Source organism: Prionailurus viverrinus, chromosome C1 (assembly GCF_022837055.1).
Source record: "Prionailurus viverrinus isolate Anna chromosome C1, UM_Priviv_1.0, whole genome shotgun sequence".
NCBI classification, from domain to species: Eukaryota; Metazoa; Chordata; class Mammalia; order Carnivora; family Felidae; genus Prionailurus; species Prionailurus viverrinus.
Window position 1 is genome coordinate 14210208 of NC_062568.1, and position 24411 is coordinate 14234618.

Consider the following 24411-nt stretch of genomic DNA (forward strand, 5'->3'; position numbering starts at 1 on the left):
CAAGCTTTCTGAACTGATTTTATTTTGGGGATCAGCATACTTTGCTAGGCTCTCTACTGTTAGGTGAGCATCTCCCAAAGTGAATTTTGTGGAGGGCCCGTCTTTTGGGTTGTTGTGTGAGAAGAGAAACGGTGGCCAGTTGGTCTGCATTAGGTCCACACCTTGATACCCATCAATGTCCTGCAGAAGAACACAGGCCATGGAACACATTCTGGGAATGCTGTGCATTACTCATGATAAGAGTAAGCCAGAAACACTTTAATGTAACTGTCCCTGGCCCAGTAGCTTCTTGGCCACAGCCAGACAGACTTAGTAACAAAGCTATACAGGAAACAGGTTCAAGTTTATTCAGAAACGCCAACCAAGAGCTCACTAGCCAGCCATTCTCTCTCTCCTCTAAGGCGGGCCGAGGCACTCCTGAAAGTAAGGTTTTCCAGATTGGGTTTGTAGGCTCAAGGGTAGTGCCACGTGTACCCTCCTCTCTCTTTTGGACTCAGTCTAGAAACCCAGCAAATTCTCACGTAAGATAGAAAGATTTTCTTTATTAATGACCCCAACCGTATTTCTTTAGATACAGGAGTTTTGAACTCAAATACTTAGGAGAAAACAAGTTAAGATTGCATTATCCTGCAACTCATTACCAGTAACATATTGCAAAGCGAAACAGCTTGGAAAACAGGGGGGAAGGCAAGGAGAGTGAGGGAGGGAAGATAAAGAAAAGGAATTAAGTTGATCAAGTGGAATTCTTTTTTTTTCTTTTTTTAATTCTTGAGAACTATGAAGTCCTTGCAAGCACAGCTCGTTTCTGCAGATTATTTTCCAAACGTGTACAAAATGGAACCAAAACGGAGAATCCCTTAAGAACCTGAAGAGGTGCAACGGTAAAAGCTACGATTATCCAGTAGCAAGTGTTCCAGCCTTCAGTTGCCAGCCGCCTCCTCTTCCCGTTCCCAAGAGTTAGCGGGATGAAAACGTCTTCCCCCTTCAAAAGCAGAGAGAAGTGTGAGGGTTTCTGGGTCCCCTTTCCTGCCACCCCACACTCCTGGACTAGGGATGACATCCCAGAGAGAGGACGTAGGACCTCTGGGCCCGGAACAAGACCCAGCTCAGAGAGTTTCGTCAGCTCTTCGTGCTGAATACTCTGGGGTCCCGGGTAGCATCTGCGCCAAGCCGACAAGGGCATTAAATGTACCAAGTGAGATGGGAGGATCCCTTGCCCACAATTTCTGGACGGCCTAGACCAACCTGAATCTCAGACTGGGCTCAACCCTCTTCTTGGTCGAGAGCTCAGGTTCCTCCTGCACAGCTTGTACCTTTTCGGGCTCACGGACAGCAGTCCCTTAAATTTTTCACCATGGGAGCAAGATGCTCAAACTTTCCAAGTACAGGCACTTTGTGTTGCCATGTGGGGCCATACCCCAGGGCTACAGAACACTCGCCTGACGTTAGGCTCCTGAGTCCTGGTGCTCTGTTCTGTCCCACCTGGTATTTCTCCGAAGGGCCAGCTTTGGGAACAGGCTGGTTCCCAAAGACAGAAGTTATTTGGTAAAGCAGCCTGGAAGCTGGGGTTGAGAACGATGGAAAACTGGGGCAAAGATATGGGGGCTAAAATTTCCTGCCTTGAACATCTTACCCCAAAACGAAACCATACTTTATCAGCCCCTGTCTCCCCCCGCCGTGCAAAGCTTATGAGTGTTCGATTCTGGCAGAGAGCACCGTGGGGCAAGGACACGTACAGTTGGCTTCTGAGCCAGGCCTGCCATCCTATTCCATGCAAACCCTCCTCTGCTGTGTGTGAGGGTCCTGGCTTCTTCTACTCATCCTTAGTAACACGATCTGGTTTTCAGCCTGGATGCGGTTGTTAGCCTCCCCCTCCCCTTTCTGAGGCCCATCTCTGCTAGAGAGAGAGATCACAGGACAGAAAAAGGCAAAGCTGCTCTTCGTGTGTCCCAGGAAGGAGACTCACAGATAACTTGGAGCTGCTCCTGCCCCAGCCCAAGACAGGTGCACTGGCTCTGTGGCAACCGCAAGGCCACCTGCCAGTGGGGCCAGAGGGGAGGGGAGGGGAGAAGCCCTGTGGGGAGACACTGGGCAGTGGCTGCTTTGGTGGGCTCTTCTGACCAGACAAGAGGTTACTGGGCCGAAGATGGCGCAGGCAGCCCCATGACTGACTAGTTACAGAGCCGAGCCTCCCCTCCGCTGTGCCTAGCTGCCGGTTTAGTCTCTCCACTGGCCCTGAAAACGGCACAGAATCAACTGCCTCACACTTGAGGTCACCAAAGTGGTGCCTGGTGAGAAGAGTAGTCCCATGGAAAGTGGGATGGGGGTGGGGGGGAGCGGGCAGGGGAACTTGTAAACCCTAGGAGGGAGGCAGGGTTCTGGAGGGGCAGCAAGAGTATGTGTGTTCCAGGACACATACCCTCCCCACTGGATTTGTTTTGCCCATTTTAGGCCCTGCCGTGAAGCTGCAGGGTAGAAGGCATAATGCTGCCATTTTGTAACCAGAGCATCTGGATGCCTCTCTGGAAGCAGAGGATCCAGCTATAGGTTGAACACCCCTCCTTAGGCTCTGGGCAGGAGGTGCAGAGCTACTACAGAAGAGAGGCCTTTGGTACCAATTTCATGAGATGGGCAGCCCTTAAGCCTTTGCCTAAAGAAGTCAGGAGTGACTTCAACTGCCTGTATTGGAGACTGGAAATCCTCTGCTCAGGTACCAAGAGTCAGGCACCTCTCTCATCCTGTCAAGTGGCAGCAGAAACTAGTCTGGCAGGAGAGGCCTCACATGTCAGGGGAGGGGACCTGGGGTCCTATGCACACCACACCTGCCAAAGGTCACCCCCAAGAGAACCAGGTGTCGGCAAATGCACTGGCTGTGAGGGGTACGCGGAAGCTTCGTTCGCCTCCAGACTTGCGTTGAACGGGCACAAAGGTTGGTAGATGAGCACCTGTTACCTTATCTTGAGAACAGGATCACCTAAGCTTCAGCAGAAGGGGAACTAAGACCTGACATTTTGCCCACAGACCTCAATCTCTAGCTAGGCTCTAGGGCACACTGACTCTCCTGCACGCAGGGCCAACACTGGAGCGCCAGTCCACATTTCCATCTCAGAGACAACTTCGTCTTCATGCAAAATTCCTGCTGAGAAGCAGACCAGGGGATCAAAACACTGAGTGGGCGGCTCCAGACCTATTCACTCAACTCAACGTCCTTAAGCAAATCTCTCCATTTCTCCAGGCAGACCTTGACAGGACAAGACTGCCCAAGGAGAACACAGCTATCTCAGTAAAAAGGTCCCTCTGCGCGTCCCCTAGCTGCCATTCTCCTAGCTCACAAAGATGTGGAAACAAGGGAACGCAGCCCAGCCCCGTCAGAAGTGAAAACCTGTCCACTGCATCTTTAGTCAGTCAGGTGGCTACAGGCCCCCATCCTGCCTGCTTCACATGTAGCTGCTGCCCAGACACCTGGAGCACCAGGTCTCCAACACCATTTCCCTCTCGGTGAAATTAGGAGAGAATGGCGGTCCTGCTGGGAGGCTGCCCTACTCACGTGATTGTTTTCATTTCTTTTTTCTCGGCATCTGGGCGTGCACGGTTCAGCACCTTGAGGAAGTCAGATGTTTTTGCCCGCATACGTGTGTGAATATAGGCCTGGAAACAAACACAATGGATACTGAAGCAGTCGTGTTCTAGAAAGACAGCTTTGCTTTCAGTAGAAGTTATCAGGAAGGTTTGGGAACATATGCCTTACGAGCGACATAAGGTCATGCAGGGAAGCAGGAGGGCAACTCTTCCTGGAGACAGAGATTCATCTCTTTACTATGGGGAAGAGATGGAAGAAAGGCCATGATATCTTAAAGTCTCTAGGACCATCAGGGTTCATAGCAACAGGCTGGACTCCAGGAATGACTTTTTTTTTTTTTTTTTTTTTTTTTAAGTAAACTCTACACCCAGCATGGTGCTCGAACTCACGACCTCAAGATCAAGAGTCACGTGTTCTGCCGACTGAGCCAGCCAGGTGTGCCCCACGCAGAAATGATTTTTTATGTTATTAACTCTGGTGGAGAGAACTACCCGGTGCATAGGAGCCAAGGTGCTGTGGTCCCTTCTCACCTTAGAGCACTTGATGTGGTAGTGCAGATAGTCCCGGAACGTGTGGATCAGGTTGATGGTGTTGTCTCGAGCGTTGGCATTGGTGTGGCGAGGGAACAGCACTGTGGGTGGGGGCACAAACAAGGCGTGCGGGTGTAACAGCAAGGCCAAAGAGATAGAAGGTCAGAGCCTACAGCTGGCTCCAGCCTCTCCCTGCCTAGTGCAATGCACTTGTATCCCCCTCCTTCAGACGAGGAAAGGATAAATACCACAACCAGGACAGGTACCAGTGAGTGCAAATGCCGGAAGTCAAGAAAAATGGAGGAGGTCAATGGTAGAAAACCAGGGCTCCCCAGAAAAGGGCTTGGTCCTGGGCATCACTCCAGGTCTGGATCCCATCCTGTGGCTGTGCATTCTGGAATCTGTCCCCACCTGCTGGCTCCTGCCTCTGCAGCACGGCAGCCTCTTTAGGTGATACTACAGGCAATCTGGGGGGTACTTTAGAGAAAACACTTCACCTTAAGTGATCATGATCAGCAAACAAAGCCTGCCTGTCCTACATCCCCGGGTGCTGTGGCACAGTGAGCCCAAAGGAACTCGTTTCCAGAGAAGATTCTGTGGTCCTGTGGTGAAAACTAGACACGAAGCCCTAAGGGCCTCAACCCTCTCGATGGGCACGGCAGTAGAAGTTGTTTCGGCTAGGAGATGAGGAAAGCCCCTCCCTCGGCACTATAAGCTGAAGCCTCGCCCTCTGCACCCCTCCCTTTGGCTTCCCAGAATCCTCTCCGTCTCTTCCACCTACTCTACTCCGTGGTCTTGGGAGCAATAAAATCCTCCAAGTATGAGGTTTTGGTAGAATGCAAAGGAATGCCACATAAGAAAGGGTAGGCCCTCTGTGTCAATTTACCTTGAAAAGAAACAAATAGCAAAACAAGAGGTAGTAACACTACAGGGCACAGAATCTAAGATGCCAACAATTTTAAGTCTACCCTCAGTTTATACACCATAAAGAGAAAGGCTGCCAACTAAACTGTGTGGCATGCACGAACTCCAAGCTGCATCCCAACCTCAAAGACAGTAACACGAAAAAAAGCGGAGCTCAGTTTTAATGAAATATGGTACATGAGTGGGCTCATCACCGATAAACGGGTACACCTTCAGTATGGAGGGGACTTAAACTTCATAAAAGGCAACATTTTAGTGGCATCAGGTGCAGTGAATGAGCTGTTATTCCGCACTATCAGCTACAATAATGAGCCGGCTCACTGGTCTAGAGCGACTGTGAGAAGGGAAGGCTTAAATTTCTTCAGTGGAGTAAGTGAACTCCAGCCAGGCTGGAGTTCTGGCTGAGAAATGCCAAACGACTGAGAACTCCCAGTCGGCTACTCAGCAATGCTTGTGTGGTCCCAACTCACAACACCTGACACCAACAGGAAGAAAAGAAAATGATTACGGTACACCTTCCTGCAGCCACAGCAATGGCCAAGAACGAAGTGGTACGCCTGCTTTCGCCCCTTTTACATTTTAAAAAAGGTCTGTCTGGGTTTTGGCATCCTGCAGTGTGAATGCATCAAAGGCTCCCAACCTCAGCATCCCACCCTGCTTACCGAAGGTAATATAGCCAATGTTGTCACCCACGGCAGCGTCGGTATCTTTCAGCTCCAGAGGTGGTTCCCTGTGGCTAAAGAGGACCTGTGGGGCTGTGTGGCTGGCTCTGCGTCCTTCTTTGAACTCCTGCCGGGAAGAAGCACAAAGCAACCAGAAGAGAATCTGATGTAAGATGAGTGGCGACTCATGCGATGAGGTTGGCCCTGTGGGGTGTGACTGGCGACAGCTAAAAATAAACACCTAATATGAAATATTACAAGTGCTGGCTGCTATCAATGCGATTTGGACTCAAAAAGGAGAGATCACAGAGTATTTAACAAGTTGGATCTTCAAAATGTGATGAGAGCATTCTTAATCCCTTTTCCTTTCTCTTGTTTTGGAACCACATATGCAATAAAAGTGTATCTGAGACTAAACAGACAACGAACTGCAAAGCATGAGAGAACCAGATAACATTTTAGGATTAGGGACTAATGCATATTAGTTTCTTTAGATTTAATGTGAAGAGCTTATATTTTTCAGGAAATCTTTAAAATTTCAGGGTGCATGGAACCTAGGCTCTAGCTTGGTTAAGACCCAAGATGAAATCTTAACTCCTTTCATCTCTGTGTGAAAGCCTCTTATGAGCTGACCCATTTCTCACCCCTCCTTACCCCATCTCCACTTCTTCCAGTTTCATGACTATCATGCTTTCTCAGGGCTCTGGGCCTTTGCACAAGTCCTATTTCATGGAGGCATCTTAGACTGTTACTATTTAGAATCCAGAAATCAGCACTTCAGATTAAATGTAAGCCCTTCTTGGGGGCAGAAGACAATGGAGTTAAAGAAGCTGAGTTGTTTTAGGGTATACTGACAGGAGGAGGCTGTGCGACATGAGAAATGAAAGCCTGATTGTTAATTCTGGTCTTGAATGGCTATGGACTCGCCCACCACCACTGTGCATAAGGACTTATTCCCCTTAACAAAATGTACCCACCCTCATCAAACGACAGGAAAATGACTGAGGATGTAAAAACCAGGCCATTCCCCTTATGTTCTAATCTCCATAATCTCCATAATCTCCAAACCTCAAGCTTCTCTGACACACACATTCCCGTGTACACAGGAAAATGACACAAGGCATTCCTGTCTCAACCCAGATGTGCAAGAACAGAGCCAGATTTTCCAGCCATGCCAGTAAAACAGGGTGATCCAAATCCAGAGTGATAACAGAAGAATGGAACCAAGGGCTGTGTAAATCCACAGTTCTAGGAGTACTGAAAACATGTTTATACAGCTGTTTGGTCTGCAACACTCTCCTACCGCTGCTCAGATATGGTCTCTTCTAACACGCCATCTCTAACACACGTGGGGAGCTGGCTGCTATCTTGTTGGGAGGTCCCATGTCTTCTCTCTAAGCCTCGACTCTGACACTTTACTAGTCACTAATGCGTCTGGCTTCCCTAAGGGGCTGTAAGCTCCACAAGCCAGGGATCTTTATTACTCTGTATCCATTCCTCTTCCTTCAAAGAGGCTGGACAGCACATGGCTTGCTGAGTGAAAAAGCAAGCACTTCTACTCTAGCTGACTTACTGCTGTCACACTGGAAAGGAAGAGATGGGGACTAATACAGCAAGCCCGCAGCAAATTAATGGCAAAAGAAGGGTAACACCTGAGGAGTTTTAATGCCCAGTCTGGGATCTCGCCTGTTCCACCACCCTGCCTCCTGAGCTGGCACTACTTGGCTTCTAAAGGTTGGTGGAAAATAAACTAACATAGCTAGATTAGGTTACTCTCTTGTAAATTTTGTTCCTCAAAGGAAAAATATTTGGAGAGGTAGGGAAGGAGTCAAGATCATTCAAATGGTAATTCCTAAAGCAAAGCTTCTGAGGTTACCCTTCTCTAGAAAACACTTTTCATTCTGCAAAGGGTTTGGGAGGTTTTCTAACTTCTACTATTTTTACTCTTTAGCTCCAGGGGAAAAAAATAGAACAGGTAATAACTGCTGGCAATTTCTTGTGTTCAGTAAGCTTCTTGAAGGCTCCAATTCACTGGTACCTGTGGCATTCATAACCCGATGGGGCGTGTGTAAACCTGCGGTGACTTATTAGCATTTCATCAGTTCTGTATAGGTAAAGCAATACATTCAAAATTTGGGTGAGGATACTCCCATGTGGGGAACTACCCTTTGGCCAACTTTGTGTCTTTGTTGCTCCTCTGTGCTCTCTCTTAAATAATACCTAAGAAACAATCAACCGACCCACCCAGTTCTCCTTTTTCTTTTCTAAATGCTTATTTATTTTGACAGAGAGAGAAAGAGAGAGACAGAGAGGGAAGGAGAAAATTCCAAGCAGGCTCCAGGCTGTCAGTGCAGAGCCTGACCACCATGAGATCATGACCTGAGCCGCAATCAAGAGTCAGATGCTTAACTGACTGAATCACTTTCCTTTTTCATTAGGGTCTTTGTTAAGTGCACGTCAGCAATGATGCCTCTTTTTTTCCCCCTCCAACTAGGATGTCTTTTGAATATCACAGAATCATTTCTCTCTTCCATCAAAGCATGATTTATCATAGCAAGTTCAGAGTAAATCCAAATATATACAGAAATTGAGTCCTGTAAATGATAAAAAGCAGCATCTTAAATCGGTAGTATAAACATGGGCCTTTAAACAACTGCTGAGACCAGTGGGTGGCCATTTAGAAAAAAAAGATGGACCCATCTTTCATACCATATGCCAGGAGAAACTCCAAACAGATAATCAAAAGATCATGTGTAAAATATGAAACTGTAAAAATACTAGGAAAATAATACAGGTAAACTTTACAATCTTAGAGTAGGAAAAAGTGTTTCCAACAAGGACTCAAAATCTAAAAGCCACAGAAGAGATTTAACTCTGTGAAAATAAACTTCTGTGTGAGGGAAGAAAAACCCATACACTCTAATGACAAACTGGAAAAAATATTTGTAACTCTTACCATAGATAAAAAGGCTAATCTCTCTAGTATATAAAGAAATGGGGATTAGTAACCCCATAGAAAAATGGGTAAGGGCACAGAGACACCTCAAAGGAAAAGAAGAACAGACTTCAACAGAAGATATTGGACCTCGCTCACAAGAGAATATAGATACCATTTTTAAACCGATCAGATTGGCAGAAATCCGCAAGTCTGACAACATACTCTGGGAAAATATGCATCGCAGGTGGGAGGGAAAAGGGTACAACCTCCGTGGAGGTTGGCAATATCTACCAAAATTACTGACTTTGACTCAGTGCTCCCAGTACAGGAAAATATCCTACAGCTATCACCACACAGGTATCCATGTAGAAAGGGTCCTCAACATAGTATCTTCACTACTGCTTAAGAGGCAGATTGGTTGTGTCTTGTCCCTGAACATAGAGAAACCAGTGGTTTCCACTTAACTTTTCTCAGTTACTGGGCTGACGTTAAGATCTAGAAATATGAAAGATATTTTAGTTCACCATACTCTTATCTCCAAAATTCTGTATCGTTCTTAATGCTTTCCATGGAATAAGCAGTGAAATGATATCAGACTTTAGTGCTCAGCTTGCACGTCTACAGAGATAATGCACCAAAGGCAAATACTAGAATATCCATGTGAGTATGCAATGGAAATTCTTTGTCCCAAGGGCATTAAGCATCCCTCAGAGTCTGCTGAATGACAAAAGCAGGAAACGTGTTCTGCCCAGGCTGGAGGTCCACTCCAGGATCCGGAAACCCACAAAGATACGCAGCAAGCAGGTCAGTGACCAGGGGGAGCTTTTAATAGTGTCCCTGGGTCACAGCATTCTGTGCTAGGCAGCTGCTATTCTCCATTCTCCTAGAAATTTAAAACAACCAGGCCCAGGAAAATTCTCAGATGATTTACTCGGGGTAAAATCCAGCAAAATAAGCCCAGGATTCTAAAGGTCAATTCAAATAAATTGCCCAGCCTTTGACTTTGGAGAGGGAGGCAAAGCAGATGGCTTCCCGAGCACAGCCTTTTCACATTCTTGGACACCAGATGGGTCTGCATGGTGCCAGTCCAGTCACTAACTGGAGATACTGTCAGTGTAAAAACGCAGACTTTCTTTTCCCTTTTAGACCAGTGCCCCTACCACATGTACTTTGAGGGAGGAGTTTAAATTCATGTGCAAAAAATACACAAAATTTTCCTAAGGAACAAATCTCCTGTAAGCTCTCCAAGATAAGATCTGTTTAAAGCATAAAAATAAGATGTCGCCAGGAATAAAATGGAACAAGACTGGTAAAAAACCAGCTAAATCTAAATATATACTTCATAGCTTTTAAAATTAGTATGTCAGTCTGGATTCAGCCCAATTTCTAAGCTACTGCATTTAATTCCCCTGTCAATTCTACGTAAAAACACATGAAATGCCTGTCTGGAAGCTTACATTTAGGACCCACGATATAGGTCTATAGAGCTGCACGCGCGCGCGCGCGCACACACACACACACACACAACACTCGTTTTCTCTCTCTCTCATAAAGTTCAGTACTCTCAAATGCTCAAAGTGTCAATATTCCAATTTTTCTGCCTAGGGACTCTAAAATCAGCATTTCTGATTAATTAGACTAAACACAAAAAGTCACTAGAGATGGGTCAAATTCGGGCTATCACTTTTGAGTATTTCCCTAGTCACTTTAGAGAGGCTACAAGTAAAATATCCTCACTATATTAAGCACAACTATCTTTCAACTCTTATGTAGCAAAAAAGGTTTGCTGTCCAGAGTCCTTAAATCTCCTCAGCCTGCCCAGGGACAGGACGAATGCACAAAAGGTGCTTGAAAACGTAAGCACTGAGCTAGATTTTGAATGCTGAGCCACCTCAGAAGAAATCAGCCTAGATACCACTTCACCAACGAGCTCTCCTGTCCTAGAGTCAGCAACTGGTTAGCAGACAGCATGACAAAGCCACAATGCGGTACTGTACCAGACCAGAGTCCAACTGTACCAGAAATCCAATTACACAATGTCCCGCTGAGCCCCATTACTCTCTTCTTGGTAGGTGAGCTGCTTCTGAGGAAAGAGCTCTACAGTGACCTCAGGCAAACTCGGGTCAATTTGCTTCATGGTCCACTCAAGGACTCTAGCCTATTAATGTACTATCTACTACTTAGGAATTTTCTAGGGATTCTGTTCTGAAAAGACTTTAGGACTAAACCAAGCCAAGAGCAGACCTTGCCAGAAACCTCAGGAAACTTGACAAGAGGGTAGGAAACCTGACCAAGCTTTAAATCAAAGACTCAGTGGCAGCAAGGGTGCTTAATATTCAGTCGTAGCATCAGTATGTTTGGTACTCCATTCACTCTTTCAGTCTAGTCCTGCAGAGGCTAAAACCACTAAGGAACAACTACATGCAGTGGGTTGGGTGGGAGCTGTTTAATTACACCTTCAACAAGTTCTGGCATCGGCAGAGCCGCTAGCTCTCCTCTTCTATGCTTATGGTGTGCTCTGGTGCCACGGTATAAACCACCATGCTGCGGCATCCCTCCCCCAAAACACGTCCACTCCATACCTGCATGAACACTTTTCCAATGACCACATCGTCGTCATCCTTAAACACTGTGCTGAAGACTACTGTGACTCTGTCCTTTTTAGACTCAACATACCTGAGGGGAACACAACCCATGAAGTAGTAAGTACAGAATCAGAATGGGATCAAAGAACTTGATCTCGAAGCAGAATAGGCGGGTAAAGTCATAAATCTTTCAATTCATAAAACAAGGCATGCCAAAGGAGACTAAGTATGTATGACCAGCGAAGTCTATATAATGCACGCATGCCCTGAGAGGGGTAGGAGATGAAGATCACCCAAAGTAGATGGTACTAATCGGTCTACGTGGTAAGATGTGGAATCTACTAGTGTTAGTGATTCTGAGAACTTCACTCCTAAACATCTTTTTTTCAATTTTTTTTTTTTTTTTTTTACATTTATTTACTTCTGAGACATAGAGAGAGGCAGAGCATGAGCAGGGGAGGGGCAGAGAGAGAGGGAGACACAGAATCTGAAGCAGGTGCCAGCTCTGATCTGTCAGCACAGAGCCCAATGCAGGACTCGAACCCACGAGAACCGTGAGATCACGACCTGAGCTGAAGTCAGATGCTTAACCGACTGAGCCACCCAGGTGCCCCTTTTATTTCTTTATATACTATGAGATTCCTAGTATGTAGATGATTCAAGAGTTGCAAAAACACAGACTCCATGGTCACCCTCTACCTCTTCATTACCCAGGCTATATTACTGAAGGAAACCTTCAACAGCGGTGTCTTAAAGGAAAGCAGTGGATTCACTTTTCTTCTTTAGCCAACTTTTGATATCTAGAGACTAGCAGAAGTGGCCCCCCCGCCCCCCATCATCTATACCTTGGCTTTAAGAATTTTATGAGAAAGACATGTTAGGGATATTCACCCAATAGAGTTTAAGGTCTGATCTAACCATGTGTCTTTCAGTAAGGGCATATAACAGCCACACCCAGGCTTTAGGGCCAAGTCCTATACTCACATGGTCTCATCATCCCTATAATGGATAACTGCCCTGTTCTCTCCTTCCTTGCCCTCTTCTTGGAATTGGAAGTATTTCTCAAAGACAGAGGCAAAACAATTTCGTTTCAACATGCCAGCCTGATGCACGATAGAATCCTTGGATGCAGGCAGATTTTCAAGGTCATATAGCAAGGAGACATTGTATCCTGGAAGGGGGGGAAAAATCCAGAGGTTATATTAAAAAAAAAACAACACATAAAAACCAAAAAACTTTGCAGGTTCTAATGACATTTTGTTTCAATGCCTTTTAAGCCAGGTAGATTGCTGTGCATTCCCATACGCCTCATACAGCAAATGAGGTAAGGCAAATAAAACCCCAATTCTTGTAAAATCACTGTAAATATACACAGCTAATTAACAAATTCTCTGCAAAAATTTGAATCAATATCAAAGATGACAGATTACAAATAAGGAACAGGAAGAACCCATAATCCAGGAACTCTGATTAGAAATTTAGTGTTCTAGACACTGTTGGGAAGGGGGCTTGCATTATAGCTATCAAGCTATAATGAGTTACATATTTTTCTTCGATGGTTTAACCTACCAAGTGCTAACACAGTCAACAGCTGGGGAGCTTTCTGATAAAAACACAATACAACTTCTTGCATGCCATCACAAACCCTTTGTGGAAGGAGGGAAGGTATGGAAAAACCTTAAGAGTGTGTATGTCTATATATATAATGTGTGTGTGTGTGTGTGTATGTGTGTGTGTGTGTGTGTGTGTGTATACCTCTCCAATAGCTTTCCCTTGTATACACTAAAAATTTCGAAGTGTTTTAAAATATCTTACTTCATTTAATTTCTGTAAAAATTCTCTGAAGTAAGCAGGCCAGATACGGTTATTCTCATCTTAGAGGGAAAAGGAAGTTCAAAGGAGCAAAGTGCCATGCTAAATGCAGCAGGATATAGAGGTGTCAGCAACTCTATTTTGAGTTGAATAGAATGGGATCCAAATTCTGGCCTTGCCACTTTGTGATCTTGGACAAACTACATAACCTCTATAATTCTGGAATCTGTTTAAAAAAGGTGGTAAGATGGGAGAGGCACCTGGGAAAATTAAAATAACATTTTAAAGCGGCTGGAACACAGTAGGTCATCAATAAATGGGCCCCAAAGCTAAGTCTGCGACCACCACACACTATTTTGCCTCTTTGCAGCATGTCGGGTACGAGTCCCAGCAAACAAGGCGGGGACAACTGATTATCTGATCAAATGATGAATACACCCCAAAAAGTATACAGACAGTTTTGTAAGAGTATCTGTACATCACTATCACTTCACATGCTAGGTAAGTGCTGGAAATAATTTTACCAGAACTGTAAGGAATATCTTAAACATTTATACTTTGTTACTATTTAATTTTTTTCCAAGAGCATTCCTCAGGTCTGTGTTTTTTGTTGATCTATCCTCACTGAGAACATGAGCTATCTAAATCTCTGTTCTAGATTGTACTTAGCACATTTTTGATACTCCAATATTAAATAATATCAACCACCATTCCATTTTGGGTACCAGAAAACAAACCAGATAAGCAAACAGACTGTAAGATTAGATAGAAAAATAAAATATTTAAAGTTGAGGTTTGTTAGTTTCAAGAAGCCAAATAAAACAAATTAAGTAAATTACAGCTGAAGTCAGACTTTAAGAAGGCTTTGATATGATGAAGAGAACATCCTGAGAATAGATTAAAAGTAAAGACCTAGTACGGCCTGGTGAGTTCCCCAAACTTGCCTAGATAAACTCACAGAGAAACAGGAGACACACTACTTCCACAGTTTTTGTATTTTGCACTTGTATGAACACAAGGTCTGCAGTCTGGCATTGCCTGTGCTTTAGCGGGAAGTGTAAGAAAAGGCTCAGGGAGGGGCGCCTGGGTGGCGCAGTCGGTTAAGCGTCCGACTTCAGCCAGGTCACGATCTCGCGGTCCGATCTCGCGGTCCGTGAGTTCGAGCCCCGCGTCAGGCTCTGGGCTGATGGCTCAGAGCCTGGAGCCTGCTTCCGATTCTGTGTCTCCCTCTCTCTCTGCCCCTCCCCCGTTCATGCTCTGTCTCTCTCTGTCCCAAAAATAAATAAAGAAAAACGAAGAAAGAAAAAAAAAAAAAAGGCTCAGGGACAGAAACCTAACCTCTGTGTTACACCCCAGTGGTTCTGACACACTGCTTGATCTGAGCTGTGGCAAGCATGCCCAAGAGTTCCTATATGATTTTTTTCTGTTCTAGTTCTGCTTCTTCCCTTCCTCCCTCCCTTTCCTCACTCTCTTTCTGAAATTCCTTGATTCCTCTTAAAGCCTATAATGTTATTTATTTTTTGGTTTTTATCTCTGCGATACACTTTTACATCAATTTGGGGATGAACACATTTTAGTATTCTTTCTGGACTGCAGTCAATGCTCCCACGCGCAGTACTCCTAGTAACAAGTTATATCCCAAAGGCATCTTTCTGTATTTGCTATTTTTGTTTCCAGAGTAGCATACAGAAGACAGGGGAAGGTATTCTACTGGGAGTGGTGAAGCATGTCATATTATAAACATGAAAACAAAGAAAAACGCCACGAAGGCTGGGGAAGGAAATATGCCAGCAAAAGTAATAACTGCTGTTAAAAGACACAGACACACCTTCCTTCTTAGAACAATTTGCAAAGCACCACAGGTAAAATCTGCAAAGTACCACAGGAACAACATTTGAGCAATACTATGTTACTTGGTCCTCATCGGGGGGTCCAGCTAAACGCCTCAGAATTTGAGACTACCACCTATTCACAAGGAGGAAATAATTGTTCAGTTTTTTTGCTTTGTCTCTCCTATAAAGCAGTGTAACATAGCTCTTGCAATTAAGGAAGACCATGGTGCTTTTCAATTCTCGCGGCTGCAAAGAGGCGATTTATTCTTTATTAGAAGAACAGATTAAAAGAAGGGGTTGAAATTTTTGTTACTTGAATATGTGAGAACAGTTGTGTTTCCTTCTCCACATGTGCAGAGCACAGAAAATGGTGTTAATAGGGGGCTGGGGTGAAAACCAATGTTTGCTTAATCTCAAAAGACATTTTCATCACCATGAGCAAGCAAAGAAAAATGGCCCGCTGGTTGAAAGATTAAGGAAGAGTCATTTGGCCCCAGCAAGTAAATGTTAAAAATGACAACATATAGCAGTTCTGTACACCACACTGTGAACCATTACTGGACAGTGCAAAGCCCCTTAGCTTTTAGAAACAGCTTTATTTTTGTGGAGAGGACTGAAGTGGGAACTGGGCTCAGGCAGAAATATTTGTAAAATGAAAACTATTTAAATGAAATGCTTTGTTTAAAAAAAAAAAGCAGAGTACAAACAGGACAGGTCTCTTTCCAGGTCACTCCACAGTTGCTTACGGGACTACATACCTGATTCGGGATTTACCAAGAAGCTCCCATACACCCTCTTTAGTAACTAGAAAATACAAAAACAAGTGTTAATCCAAAGGTCATGATAATGTCATTTTTTTTTTTTTTAAAGCACTGAATTTCCCAAGCTTCTTCTAAGCCAGATTTCTTAACTTTCATTTGGTGGATGGGACACTGGATATACACTGGAGAAGCACATGTATCTGAGTTACCAAGCAAATCACTCACAGAACTGAGACTGAATACAAAAGGTTAATTAATCTAGGATCTGTTTTTCAGTCAAGGCTCATCTTTTACTCTTTCAGGATTCAGTCACATCCTTTATATGTTCTCTGTTCTCCTCCAGACCATATACTGCACACCATCATGTTTTTAAGCATGCAGAAGAATGCCAAACCTGAGTGACAGATTACGTCAGTTATCAACTAAGTACAGGCCAAACCAGTAACGAGGTGAGTGAAGAGAGAAAAACCAGAATTGCTGGGATCGGATTCCAGTTAGCCTGCTTATCTTGTAAGCTTTCAAATTATTTAGTTCATCACCAGTTTTATGCAAAAGACAACAGATAATTGCACCTTAGCCAGTTGTTTATACTGGAGGGCCCACAGAAGGTTGTACTCTCTAAATGTTTTTTTTCCAAAACCAATACTTACTGCTGGCTACTCTCCAGCTTTGGGGAGTAAATGATAAGAGCCCTTTTTACACCTTCCTATTTCTTCTCTGTCAGTACGACTGTTTCGCCTGGTGGTATTTTCTCCTAGGCTGACAGTTTAAGAAACAAACCTTTCATTCTGGAAGGCCTAGTTCAGACTTAAATGTTATATAGAATACAATAAGCAGTAGAAAGGCAGCTATCTGAAGACAGAAAAAAGTAAATATTAGAATCGTCAGAACTTAGTAACCTTTTTGGTATTTAGTAGTCTTTATATGACTAACAGACTAAACACAGACATGACTTATTCTTAACCCTCATTAAAAACATACTTAGGGAGGGAAAGTGTCACCACTATTTCACAAGAAGGGAAAACTGAGGTCAGTATACTTAACAGTGTATGTAACAGTAATATAAGAGGCTGCATGGTTTTGTCTCTTGACATTCAGTCAATTTCTTAACACTATCTCACCACAAACACATTAATGATCCTCTGAAATTTTCTGGGATGCCAAAAAAAAAAAAAAAAAAAAAAAAGGATACTTAATCCTTGACAAGTTACCAATTAAAAGTAAACAAAAGCCATTAACTTTCAATTGTAGGAGTTATACATGCATCTTAAACAGAATTCCATCAGCTAAGAAAAGGACTGCAGACACAGGAGCACTAGAGGGGAGCTCTGTGCAAGCAAGCACTCAGCCCTGCTCACTGCTGTGGTCTCTGCATCCACACGCGGCCACATATGGGGACTTTCAATAAACAGAGCTGAGTGAATACTGTTGTTTTCTTTGACTCTTACTTTCAATGTACACTTCAGAGATTAAAAAAAAATCAGCAGCAAACCATATAATTAAGTCATATTTGAAAAATTTTTCACATGGTGAAGTTCTTTCCTTCTGTTCTTAAATATTCTTTAAGATTCCACATATTTATGTAACCATTTTTATACAGCTGGAAGAAATTCTCTATCTGTAAATGTGGATAATGGAATGGACCTCAAAGCATGGATCAGCGATCACATTTGTTTGTCCAAAGGCAAAAGACAAGTAATGCCACATGCAGTTGTGATCTGGTGACCATATAGCCACTGTGAGGTTATCTTTTTTACAGAAGAGGAACTGAAGGGAGAAGTTCAAGGTCACAGAGTTTTTTGGTGGCACAGGGAGATCTGATCTTCAGGTGTCCTATATACCACTTCTCCTAAAGAGTCCTGGAGATGGGGTGAAGGGGTGGGGGTAGGGAAGTAACAGGCACATCCCTGAAGAATTTTCACTGGCATCCCACCTCTGAGCTACAATTCTGTACTGTGAGCACTATGGGTACCAGGAGAAAGGGAAAGTTAGATGTGGGCGAAAAAAACCCATAGCTCCTAATTCTTAGTTTAATTCCAAGCAAAGTTAGTATTCTGAGATCTGAGAGGTTCTTACAGCCAAATTTCAGCCACGTTCAACTCCTCTGCTCCCTCCCCCTTGGTGAAACCAACGGATGCTTCCCTGTTTATTTCACTTGCGCTTTTAACCCTGTAGGATTCCCTTTTTCAATGAGCACCATCTTCCAACCTGACACCAGGAGATGGGTGGAGGCAACCCACTGATGCTCACCATCAGACCTTCCCACCCTAGCCGCAGAGGCTTTCAAAGTAACAAGCTGCCTCTGGTTATCACAGGCTGGTCACTGTTTAACCAACTCAGGGAGCCATTTACTGTGCACTCTGCTCCTGAACTGTGAATGTTACTTGCTCCACCCACTTGAGCGGGTGGAGCTGGCTCTTTGGCCCTGTGGGAGCTACAAGAATAGTGTTGTTATGGAGCTCCAGTGCATGGAGAGCAGTCTGGAAAGGAGATTTAAGAAATCTAGCTGTTACACTTTCTTCCTCTCCCAAGGATTATTGTTATCACCACACCTGCATCTTTACACAGAGAGGACTGTCTAGGGAAAATGATTACACAATTTTGAGCTGTCTGTTCAAAGGTTTAACAATTCTTTACAGCTCGTTATTTTATGGTTAATCAAAAGCAGGGCCACCTTAACAGCCACTTGTTTCTTCTTGCTCTGAATGTGGTAAAGAGAAGAGTTGGCCACTAGCTTTTATAGAATGATCTTTCTTATGCTTTATAAGGCTAGGTCTTCTTGCTGAAGATTTTGTTTCATGTACAACAACCCTGAACACAAATTCTGTAAACCTTTCTTCTACCGTTGAACTTATGAGGCAAATCAGAAAAGATTTTGGCTCTTCCCTTAAAATGCCGGGACAGATCAATTGCATATGAATATCTAAGTGACTGCCTATGGCTCTTGGTATTCTATTTGGTTAAGATTAATTTTAGTTTTTATACCAAAATATTATTGAGATTTTGATCTTTTTTTTTTTTTTTTTGCCAACAGCCTTTTCACTGCATAAATTTTAAATAACTAAAAAACTACTATCCTTAATCACAAAGAAAACAGAAATGGCCATATCTTCATTCACCAGATTAAGGAGAACCTAGCTTGTTAAAACTAAAAGATATTTGAAAACTGATTCAGGAACTGAGTCATACTTCCTGCTTTGAGACCCAACCACAACGTGTGCACACTGGTGTAACAGCATTTTCTTTCTTCCATAAATGGCTCTCCCCAGAGCAAATACAGTTCAACAGGAACCAAACCTGCTACTTTAGCTATAGAAAGAAGCCAGTGAATGAGGCATGGCCATCAAGAATTTCATAATGCATAGACATCTTTTTATTTCCCGTACAGTAGTCAAAAGGAAGAAGAGATACTTAAAGAGGCCAGCTCTAAAGAAGTTTAAACCAAAAAACTAAAAGGGTAGATTTGTGCCTAAATTTCTACAGTATGAAATTAAGATCATAAACCTTTAAGGCCAGAGTTACATACATGCTTCACAGTATCATAGAAACAGAATGGAACCTATCTCAGTCTTGCAGTAGCTATTTTTATGTTGGTCAAAGAAATATTCTTCAGTGCATTTTTTGGAGAACAAAAGTTTTCATTTCATTAGTTAGGGACCATCTTTATTTTCCCCGAGTAATAAACAGCCAAAGCCTTTTCTAAAAAACACCCTTTCTATCATTATGGACAATGGAGTCAAGAGCCCCTGGTTAGGTGGGCAAGCTGTCCAAAGTGGCCAGTGCCGGTAGGGGTGGTCAGTGCCATGGACCTTCTATGAGTGGCAAGCTGCCAGTTAAAGGTGACAAGGAAATAAGAGTCCTGAGGAAAATGATGTGGAACATACCTCATCAGCACCATGTGCCTGAAGTTCCTTGTAGAATTTCAAAGAAATACTGACCATCACTTTTGTTTTGTCTCCATTAGGATTTGAAATATGATAGAGGACTCCATCGAAATCTGTGAAGAAAGCAAATAAAACTGCTTAACTTGGGAATGGGGAATAAGACCTTAAGGCACCTGGCTACCTTGTTACAGGTCACAAGGAGGTCTCCCTTGTAAGTAGGCATATAAGCAAAATATGTGCAGATAAGCAAAAGTTTAAATCCATGCAGAAAGTATAAACACTGAGATAGAACTGTCAAGTACTTATCTCTGTCCCCCTTTTAAAAAAAAAAATTAAAAAAATTAAAAAAAAATGTTTATTTTTGAGACAAGTGCAGAAAAGCGGCAGAGAGAGGAGACAGAATCTAAAGCAGCCTCAGCACTGTCCGTGCAGAGCCTGACGTGGGGCTCGAACCCACAAACTGTGAGATCATGACTTAAGCTGAAACTGAGAGTCAGACATTTTAACCAACTGAGCCACCCAGATGCCCCACTTTGCTCTTTTTAAGGGGAAAAAAAATTATTTATTTATTTCGGGAGAGAGACAGAAGGGGCAGGGGAGTGGCAGGGACAGAGGGACAGAGAGAGAGAATCCTAAGCAAGCTCCTCCCTGTCAGTGCAGAGCCCGAGACAGGGCTCATGAGGGCTCAAGCTTACGAACTGTGAGATCATGACGTGAGCCAAAATCAAGTTTCAGATGCTTAACTGACTGGGCCACCGAGGTGCCCCTCTTTGCTCTTTACTAAAATTACAAAGCTATTCTTACCTTCATCACAGCTTGGTGCTGAAAGTTATTTCTTAAAAAGCTTTTGTTGTGATGTATGTTAAATATGCATACGAGATAATGTATAATGAACTCCTAGTTCCCACCATGTGGCTTCACCAATGATCAACACAGCCCAATCTTATTGGGATACCCCCCTTGCAATGATTTATTCTGAAGCAAATCTGAGACATCACATCATTTCATTCATAATTATCTCAGAATGTATCTCTAAATGATAAAGAAGAAATTTCAGAAAACACAGCCACAATACTGTTGCCATGCCTATATTTTTAAAAACAACTACTTAATATCAACTATCCAGTCAAGTCTTCAAATATTTGGTCTCAAAAAAACCCCAAAAAACAAAAAAAGTTTTAAAATACTGCTGTCTTATTTGAATTAGGATCTACACTGCATTTGGTTATCTCTTAAGTTTCTTCTAATCTCTATATAGGTCTCCCCTCTCTTTGGCTATTTTCCTGCAGTACAGAGAGAACTCACCCTGTGTAGTTCCTGAAACCAGGGGCTGAGTGCCACCACTTTAGGGAGATCTGGCATTGCCAGTTAGTAGGAGGGGACGGGGATGGTACCCGGACTCCTGTCATAGCACTAGAGCTGCAAGAAGTGTTCCAAGACCATCTAGTCAAGTACCCTCATTTTATGGAAGGTGACCGTTTAACTCCTTGAAGTTCACACAGCAAGTGAGTAGTATCAATATCTAATTCTTTACAGGAAATAGAAAGCAATAACCTCTGACTTGCTGAACAGGTCTCTAGCATTTTCCATGTTTCCCCACTACTCTAGTGCTAGGCAAACTGAGATGAAGGCTACTTGAAGATAATTTAGTATTTCCAAATTAAACAAACTACGGTTTGTACCACAAAATTAAACACAACCTTCTAAGGTACCAGCAGGTTAACTTTACACAGTCCAATAAATCCATAAAATAGTCATCTGAAACAATGACCTCAAAAAAGCCTTCACGATCAAGGGATTGTACCCCAAATGTCAAAATTTATTTTAGAAGCTATTTTGTTTTTCTATTTTTATATTAGCTTTACAAGGTTGAAGTAAGGACACTTACCTGCAAATGTTACTTCTACTGCTTCTGGTTTGTTACTGCAAAACAAAAGAAGAGTCCCTTAGTTAAGACAGTTGTTTTGCAGCTTGCCTTCCAGGGGCCTTGCAAAGGCTCCTGAGCTTTATTTCAGATCACAGCATTCAGTACCAATTTTATGCTGACTGCTGATCTGAGTACACAATTCATTTTCTCATGTACCTGAACCTTTGGGCTCACTTAAGGTGGAGGATACAAAAAGGAAGCAGGACAGGTACTGCTTTTGTTTTCCACCTGCTGTCGAATCTCTGCCGTGGTTGGCGCTTAACTTCAATTTAGAATTCCTTAACACTATGATATACACCTTTGCATATGTGAACTACAAAATGATATCTTTTGATCAGTGTCTCCCTCCACAGGACTGTAGTGATGGAGACAGAGGTAGTACATTTAGCAGGAAAACTGCTACACAGAATGCAGAATGGTTTTTAATATACTTAAGATGAAAGGATGATCTCAGGCCATAAAACAAAACAGAAAGTCTGTATCAGTTCGAAGACAACTTGTAAGTCTTCCTACACATCTTTTCCTCTCCCTTTATGTCACCAAAGTACTCACCACTCTCCTCCATGAAGTCCTCTCTGACTGGTTCTACCCTAGTTTTGTTTTGTTTTGAAATTACAGCGTGACATTTCCACAGAAAGCGCAGCACACAGTGACACTGTGAAATCACTAGGAACAGTCAGGACTCCGATTTTTCAACTTTAGCTTTTCATCAAGACCATGTTTTTCAGACAAGTTAACATCCACACACCTTTATTTTCTCACCTATTCACCTATAAAATGGGAGAACACAATGACCCTACTGACCTCATAGAACTGCTAAAGACAAAGCAAGAGAACGGACACGAAACAACTTATCCTGGAAGGTAATGACGACAGCCTGATACTTTCTGTGCAGCTGCCAGCTCAGCCTGGTATGTAAACTTCTATTTGATAAATGTTGCTGAGTTCTTACCTAGAAAGCATGACATACATCCTAGCTATAAACAATAATGGCCAATTAACCTCCTGTGAAAAGGTACCTTACGTGATAGCCCCACTTCTCCAAGCCCAATGGTAGGAAACAAAGGAAGACGCCACAGTTTTATCACTAGCTACCTATGACTCAAATGACTCTACTTTGTTTTATGGACCAGCAGACAAGACATACACATTTTCACATTTATCCTTGCCTAATTTGCTCAAGACCTCACAATCAAGAACATATCTTTTATACTATCTCTGCTCCCTCACCTGTAAAGGGAACCAAGACTGAGTTGCCCTCCAGGGTTGCTGGGAAATAATGGAATATAGAGTGTGGTTTATGACTGTTAAAAAGCTGCTACAGATGCTAAACAATACCTTTCCAGGAAACTGGCTTCTATTAAACATATGCTAGTCCCGTTGAAAAATCAACCTATACAGGTCACATATGAAGTTCCACCCTACTCCTTCAAAGCCATCCATATGTGACTTAGGAAAAACACTTCGGGAGTCTCTAAGAATGGAAACATCAGGTATGTTTATGGGGAAGCAGTGAGTTCAGAATATGATGGAAAAAAAAAAAAGAAATGAAAATTTAAGTTGCTTCTGATCTTTCATTTGAAACTGCACCCCAGGTTGGGGCGCCTGGGTGGCGCAGTCGGTTAAGCGTCCGACTTCAGCCAGGTCACGATCTTGCGGTCTGTGAGTTCGAGCCCCGCGTCAGGCTCTGGGCTGATGGCTCAGAGCCAGGAGCCTGTTTCCGATTCTGTGTCTCCCTCTCTCTCTGCCCCTCCCCCATTCATGCTCTGTCTCTCTCTGTCCCAAAAATAAAAAACGTTGGAAAAAAAAAAAAAAAGAAACTGCACCCCAGGAGACAAAGGCAATGAATGGCCAACCACCATTCCTCATCGCTAAAAAACAAGGACAAAGGAAGAAGAAGCACAAACATTAATCTATGGCTCATTTAGACGAAATATTAAGAAGCTGCACAATGGGAGGAAGCACCAAAGTGTATTTTCCTGGGGAAGGGTGGCTGTGCCAAAAAGTCAGGGTGGAGGCTTGTAAAAGTCCATATTGGATCACTTAGTAGGTGGTTGGGTCTTTTTTTTTTTTTTTTTTTTAATCTTTAGGCTTTAACTCAGCCAACGGAGGACTGAATTCCCCCCCACTCTCCTACTTCATCAACAGACCAAGAAAAATTAGGTATAAATAAAAAACATTAAGGTTCTAAGCGATAAACATTTTAATGCTGAAACTCTGAATTTCTCTAGACTGTGAAGTTCCCTAACCACAGGGAGAAGTTGCTTACCAAGAGCTATCCTAAGTGGTTTGCTGCCTGACTTGGGAATATCTGTCAAATAACCACCATTAATATTTTAGTTTACTATTTATGGCTGCACAAAAGGTTGTAGAGGAGACAGGCTGTAGAGGAGAACACTGAGCCAAAGGAGTCTTCCTGAGAAGTTATATGGGAGTTACAACTCTGTGCCCCAACAAGGAGACCATACCAAGTGTGACACAGACCAAACAGGATGGTGTCAATTCCAAGACCAGGTGTTTGTTATTTACTTTTGTGGCTTAAAACCAAGGAGCTAGAGGGGAGTAAGATATGTTTTATCTTACTGGGGGAAAGCATACCATTTAATAGACCAAAAGATAAATGGGTAAGTTGTTTTTTGTTTTACCATCTGCCAAAATTTCAGATGCTGAGGGCGAGTTTAATCACAATAAAAGCAAATCCTTCCGAGTTGACTGTTCAACACAAGTCCTGTCACTTACTGGCTATGTAACCACATTCGATGTTACTCAATGTTGCTGAGCTTCAGGATCCTTTTCTAGAAAATGGAGATTAAAAGGTTGTTGTGAAGACTAACTGAGATGACATGTGTGCAAGTTTCCCAACCAGTGTCTTGTGACTAAGTTACAGACCTGCTGAGATAATAATGATCCTTGCAGCCCTTAGGGCTGTCCAGTGGAAGGATCTCTAGGCTAGGCCATTTACCCAACGTGCCTTAT

At 43.2% G+C, this 24411-nt stretch overlaps 1 protein-coding gene across 1 annotated transcript in view; it reads right to left on the reverse strand.

The window, feature by feature from the left end:
* Nucleotides 1–522: 522 nt before the first annotated feature.
* Nucleotides 523–24411, reverse strand: part of ARPC2 (actin related protein 2/3 complex subunit 2) — a 29291-nt gene continuing 5402 nt past the window's right edge. The window contains exons 3-11 of the mRNA XM_047870092.1: nucleotides 21397–21431; nucleotides 19509–19621; nucleotides 15622–15667; nucleotides 12204–12390; nucleotides 11217–11310; nucleotides 5697–5823; nucleotides 4111–4211; nucleotides 3548–3648; nucleotides 523–982 (exon numbers count right to left, since the gene is read on the reverse strand). Coding sequence (XP_047726048.1) covers nucleotides 958–982; nucleotides 3548–3648; nucleotides 4111–4211; nucleotides 5697–5823; nucleotides 11217–11310; nucleotides 12204–12390; nucleotides 15622–15667; nucleotides 19509–19621; nucleotides 21397–21431 — 829 coding nt within the window. The 3' untranslated portion in view covers nucleotides 523–957. The remainder of the gene's footprint in view (nucleotides 983–3547; nucleotides 3649–4110; nucleotides 4212–5696; nucleotides 5824–11216; nucleotides 11311–12203; nucleotides 12391–15621; nucleotides 15668–19508; nucleotides 19622–21396; nucleotides 21432–24411) is intronic.